We start from the raw sequence: 6,534 nt of genomic DNA, 5'->3' as shown, positions 1-6,534 counted from the left end.
CCTGCCACCCCAGGCCCCATGCTCCCATTGCCCCACTAGCCCAGGCCCCAAGCTCATGCCCCCTGCCCACATGCCCCTTCTTGCTGCCACCACCACTCTTCCCCGCCTACCCATTAGCTGCGGGCTCCTGCTGCCCCACCTTAGGCCCTGCCAGCCCTGACCCTGGGCACCAGCCTGGGCTCCACAGTCATGCATCCTCCTCCCTGCCTTCTTACCACCGCCGCTCCTCCCCACCGATTCCAGCACCACACTTTCCGCAGCCCCGCCCAGGGCCTCCACTGGCTGTCACTCACCTCTTCACTCACTGCCACCATCACTGCTTCTCCCCAGCCCCGCACTGAGTGTTATAATAAAACACTCTGCATGCTAAGTGAAACAAGGTACATATTTTAAATGAGTGCTATAATGAAACCGTGGTAAGCGAAACCATGTTAAACAGGGCTTGCCTGTAATGGGTTTCTTTGAAGCTAGTCATTTGTAGTTCTGGGTATGCAGGAATTTTCACAACAGAAAACAGCCTGAGTAATAACATGTGACTTTTTTTCTATACACTGGAGCTGGTATAAATTGCTATAGATCAGCTGATGTCAAATCAGTTGCAGCAACATGTACCAAGGGACTATCTCCCTTATTTCTAGCCTGTGAAACTTCTTCAGCATAAGATATGAGTACGCTTACAGAAATACCATTTCAATGAATGGTTTTACAAACATGGGGATGTTATTTACCTCTCCATCAGATCTGCCAATGGGCGAGTTCAGAATGAAGTCAGGAGGAGCAATGACATCAACCAAGGCAACAGCATCATCTTTCAACTGTTCAGAAACAAAGACCATAATTTTGGAAACTCTTTTTGATTTCTATGGTTACCCATGAACAACAGAGCAGTTGAATTCTTGCTCTAGATACCAGTTAATAGTAATTTAAAAACTTACATTTTAAAGATTCATTTATCAATTAAAACCATGGAGATTTTATTTTTTTCTCCAGATAAAACCCCCAACAACATTCTGTACTTTACTGACTGCTTTTAAGACATTATTTCATCTAGGCAGCATCATAAAATATTAATTTTGTAACTCATTCTTTTAAATAAAACTTCTGGATTTTTCTTCTTCATAATTTCATCTTTCTGAGAGAAAAATGTGCTTCATTCTGAAAAACTGTGTTGAAATAGAATAAAAATAACTAAAATTTATGAGCCAAAATGATAATGAAATAAGTAGAACTTTATTCCAGCTGTTAACTGTTTTTACTGGCCTGCCCTTTTAATAAACTGCAAGGCTTCAGATGACAAATGAAACCCAGAGCACTATCTTCCAAGCATTTTCTCTAAAAATACAAAATATTACTTTATCTGGGCCCTTGGTGAATAACCCTGAGGATTCAGCCCACTATTTATGCCACAAATCTGTCTCATAAGAAAAAAAGACGTTGAGCTGCTAATACTGTAGTATAGTGTCCTAGTCAATGAGCTCTTGAAGTGTAGAATAACTGGTAATGTTTCCTTTCAGTATTCATTTTATATTGCTATCCAACAAGACCAAAGCACTACTAGAAGCTTACCTTGGAACACAGTTCCAGAATAGCATTTTGGATAAACCTAGCAGGTTCTTCACCTGAAATATATCCACCTGCAAATATATTGATGGAGAAATGAAACTGTGAAGTAAAATTGATTAGGATAGTGCTGATATATTCCTTTTACAAAACGTGCTGTTTATACAGCATTTCTAAAGGTTACATACAGCCTCTTTCAGGAGTCACAGGCTGCTTGCAGACATGAAAAAAAATGGCACTTTACTTTCAGCTTGATACACTTCTTTGCTGAGCTCAGTGAATGCCCAGAAGATGTATTGCATTAGTTTGATGCGGTTCGTCCAATATCTGTATAAATCGGGCACTTCATTGGGGTTCTTGGCACATTTATTTAATAACTGCTTGAATAGCTGATTGAAGCTGCAAAACTTTGACTTGGGTACTTGATATTTCTTACACATGTAACCCACATTTCTCACATGGTTACATATTCTCCAGGGGTGTAGGTTGTAGTCATGTTGGTCTAAGGACATAGGCAGACAAGGTTCTTTAGGTGAGCCTGATATCTTTTATTAGACCAACTTCAATAGTTGGAAAACAATTGTTAAGCAAGCTTTCGGGTTCAAAAACCCTTCGTCAGGCTAAGAAAGTTTCCAACTATTTAAGTTGGTCTAATAAAAGATACCAGATTCACCCAAAGAATCTTGTCTACATATTCTCCATTCACTCTTACAGTCGATCACATAGATGTTTAAGGTCTCTATGTTCTTAAAGATAATAAATCAAGTTTTTTAATATTAACAGTAGAGGCTCATGATTTTATATTTAGAGACAAGGAAGGCCTATAGTTTTCCTTGTGGCCATAGGCCTGCCACCCAACTTTCATAGTATATAGGCCTGAATATCTACCCCATAGTGGTGCATAGTATAGACAATGAGAAACAGACCCCGAATGGAATTCTCTCTTCTTGACAATGTATAGAATAAATGAAGATTACAATTCAGGGCATTAGACGATGACCAACAGAACATATAGAGGGAATTGATCTCACCTTGATAGAGCACAGCCATATGTTTACTTAAAGACCATAGTCCATAGAGAGCACTGAGTTGCTTTAGTACAGGCTGGAGAGTAGATGGTATGGTGGGATCATGAGTGTAATCATGGTATCTTTGTAAAACTGTATGCTCAATAAAAGCTATAGCTAAAGAATGACAGTAGTATACCTTAAGAAAGAGAAAGGGAGGATTAGATTGCAAGGCTGTTATATGAATAAAGGAGTTATGCTGAGTGAATCAAAGATAGATATGCAGTTGCTTGTGTTACAGCCAATTTGTTGCATTGATCAACGTTCTTTCTTATAGACATTCATTTTGCATCAGTCAGTTTGTTTGATCTCTGTGCATAGTTAGTTGTGATTGGTTTGGCTTTCTTTTAAATCTCTGTAACAGATGGGACATATATAGAATAAATATAATATATTATACATAGTCTGTTACAGAAATTTAACAGAAAACCAAACCAATTATGGCTAGCCGTGTGTATGTGCATGTAACACATTTAAAAAAAACCCATATTCTTAAAAATGCAACTCTATAACTATTTTAAGGCAGTGGTTTTCGAACTATTTTGACCATATGCCCTTTTACCTGCAAAATATCACTGCTTGTACCCCCTACACCGAATGCATTTCTGCACATTCATTCCTTTTTAACAGTGTCTACACTGATGTCAGTGCACTGCAATGTCATTACTCACTGCATATTGACCAATCAGAAGCTCCACTGCCATTATTAAAATGATTTAAATGTATGCCTGGGCAAACCACCCTGAGGCAGGGCTGGCCCACCCTATACTGCAGAAGCTGCGGCCACAGGGGACCCCACGGCCAAGGCCCCCCTGTGGCCGTGAACACTTCAACTCAGTGCCATAGCAAAGGGGCCACCACTCTGCGTTGTCACCACAGCTGCTGGCTTCACATCCGGCCACTCACCACCTCATTTTCCCCACCCCTGCTGATGAAGCTGCCACCGGCTTCTTCTGCTGCTCTGCTGGCTCCTCTAGCTTCTTCATGTTAGGGGGCCCCAAAAAATTGTGTGCCAGACCTGTCCTGAGGGTAAGCATACCCCACCTTGAAAACCACGGTTCTGTGGCATCACTGATCAATGTCACAGTCTGATGTAAGGCTAAAAGCCACATCTGAACATCTCTAAACTTTAGGGGGGAAGAAATATTTTCCTCAACAGCAAGACTTTAACTTGCAGCAGAATGTCATGATTAAATTCAGTTCTGTAGTCACAAGCACGGGGGTCTCAATATCCTGGCTGGATCCCTGAAAAGCCCGTTCTTGCCCTTCTCTTTCCCATTTCTTCCCATTTTATAAACACTGCCGTGTAGCCCTTCATTGTTCCCATCAATCATTTGGCCAAGAACAAATGGACAGGATGTCCCTCTGAGCTTGTTAACCTTGTTCAGCCAGCATGAAACATCACTGATGAGTGATGCAAAGCACTCCTCCCTTGCTGCCCTGGGATGTCTCCATTGAGCTTCTAACCCCTAATACCACTGGGACAGACCAGGAATCTCTTCCAGATCTCCTGAAGCAAGACTGAGCACTATATTGCTTTTCTGCCAGTGGGCTGACAGCAAGGGCTTCTTCACACCCCAGTGATTTTAAATCAGATCTGCAAAGGGTTCAAAACTCCAGTGTGTGAATTGTTTTGCAATAAAAATATTCCCCTTCCCTGCATAGAGTGGGAAGAATGCCTAATAGTGCAAAATATTTGGCCCCACAAGTATAAGGAAGATGCAGGGCAGGACCCATCTGTATTCTGCAACAAAGACACTTTTTAACATGGTAGGCTATATACCACTTTCCCAAAAGGTCACATTTAGTGACCTACCAGATGCGAACTTAGTATGGCTCATATCTCTGTTAGCTGTCAAGACTAGTAAGGCGACACCCTGTTCTTGGTTTGATTCAGCAAAACATTTCACTCTTTGCATGCTGCAATGATGCAGATGGAGAGGGTTTATTTACATCTATCATTGGCTTTACAAAGTCTCAACCAGAAGACATCCTGGGTGGTAAATTTCTGGGAAAAGCCACATTGTCAATTCTTCAATACTGAACTGAGTATTTCTTGTTCTTGTTCTGAGTTTCAGTGCACTTTGCAGATAAGGTAGGCTGTCACCATAGCAAGAGATCTCTCTGGAGTGACAAATATCAAAGTATTCTTTACTTGGGGACAAGCCAATTTTATTCACTGAGGTTCCTGGGGTGTTTGGGAAGCTTGGGGCTGCAAGTTATGACTTGGACCTGGGCCATACTTGGCTGCTAAGCCTTGTTGGGGGGACAGTATGTCCACCATTAGTGGATTGTAAACATTTCCTTTTCAGTCCCCAATGCTGTCAGCCTGGTATCTTTCATGACTGCATTTGAATTATATAGAGCTGGAAAAGATCGATTAGGTCATCTAGTTCATCTACCAGCCAGCCAGAGTGGGATTCTTTCCTACAGTATGTATTTGGCCATAAAAGCAGCATAATATGCAGATGTAGATGTAAAAATCATATGCTGAAGTAGATTTAATAGTAGCAGATATATTGTATGATACACCTTAATTTAAAACTGAAATTTTGAAGATTATATGTCTGCCTTTTTCTGCAGGGTACTATGTTTTGTACAAATTTTTACTGATTATTCATCCCCTTTAGTTATGATACAATATGATAAAAATGGATCTGAGTTCATTTTTATTAATTATTATGACTTGTTGCTTTATGCTTCCAGAAATTATATTGGAAGTCATTAACGGATAAAAGAAAAAGCATCTGGCAAACATAGATAAAAATAACCAGTAAATAAAAGTAAGGAATCTGAATACATTGCTACCTGGCTGTTGTTTCTCGCCTCAAAATCACTACATCCAGACTGTTTCTTCTGGTTCACCTTTAGGTCACTTTCTTGGAGTAGGTAACACACCAGCCATTTGTAGGCTGCTAGAGGAACTGAAAGACAAAAGAAAATTGCCAGGTGGGAAAAAGAAGAAAGCTGAAACACCTGATGCTAGTGTTCACACTGCTAGAAAGCACAGGAAGCATCTTCTGTATTCCAAACCCATGTTAATTTGGATTCCACTGGAGTCTTTAATATGTGAATAAAAATCTTTTCTGACAGCACCATCACAAATAAAACAAAACGTGCTTGAATAGAGTTGCTTTTCCTTGGCTGAGAACTTTGCAGTGATACTGAGGAACCTGCTCTCTGGGCCAGCAGTGAATCAATGCCCCAAGCCTGGTTCTTAGGGCTACTCTGGATGTTTGGGGATATATCAGGGATAGCTAACCCCCAGCATGGGAGCATGGCATCCAAAGGCATTTTGATTGGTACATGAGCCTCAGGGCAGACAGCAGGGAAGGGGCTGGGACTGTGCTACCACAAAAGGATTGGGACCCTTATGGCTCTTCCGCCATCTGCCCCTGACATGCCAACAGTTGAGGTTGTTTGTGGTTTTGTCACTCTGCCTAAAAACATTTCTCCTGGGATATATATTATTCCTGGTGACAGAGTTCGCTTTACTGGGGGAAAGTCATCAGGTAGCTGACCGCAATTCTAGTTCTAGCATAAGGAACTGCTCGAACTTTGCCAGCTGTTGTAATACCCTTCAGGGCAATTGTACTGCTACACAGTAGGCCTGTGAGAAGCGGCTAGTGTTCGCTTCGGATTCAGGTTCAGCTGATACAGGGGACAGTGATTCTATTAATTGATTCAAATCACTGTCCTGAATCGATTTGCTCGAATCTGATTCAGAGATTCAGCTGCAGACGAATCAGCCGAATCTCCATATCACAAAAACACTGTCCCCCACCCGCTCCCCCAGCCCTGGCCTGCCCCAGCTCCTGGCCCTTTGAAAAAGAAAAGCCCCCCCACACCAGGTGCTGCCAGCCGGAGGTGGGAGGGGGAACCCCGCTGCCCTGCACTGCCCCGTGCC

General features: G+C 41.8%; 1 protein-coding gene across 1 annotated transcript in view; it reads right to left on the bottom strand.

Moving 5' to 3' along the window:
- ACOX3 (acyl-CoA oxidase 3, pristanoyl) overlaps positions 1 to 6,534 on the bottom strand; it is a 28,950-nt gene that overhangs the window by 8,230 nt on the left and 14,186 nt on the right. Inside the window, exons 7-10 of the mRNA XM_019553331.1 lie at positions 5,436 to 5,551; positions 2,592 to 2,766; positions 1,567 to 1,634; positions 729 to 815 (exon numbers count right to left, since the gene is read on the bottom strand). Of these exons, the coding sequence (XP_019408876.1) occupies positions 729 to 815; positions 1,567 to 1,634; positions 2,592 to 2,766; positions 5,436 to 5,551 (446 nt within the window). The remainder of the gene's footprint in view (positions 1 to 728; positions 816 to 1,566; positions 1,635 to 2,591; positions 2,767 to 5,435; positions 5,552 to 6,534) is intronic.

The sequence above is a fragment of the Crocodylus porosus genome, unplaced genomic scaffold (genome assembly GCF_001723895.1).
Source record: "Crocodylus porosus isolate Cpor-Errol unplaced genomic scaffold, CroPor_comp1, whole genome shotgun sequence".
NCBI classification, from domain to species: Eukaryota; Metazoa; Chordata; order Crocodylia; family Crocodylidae; genus Crocodylus; species Crocodylus porosus.
The sequence above is the reverse complement of the archived record's forward strand: the minus strand, read 5'-3'. Positions and strand labels throughout refer to the sequence as shown.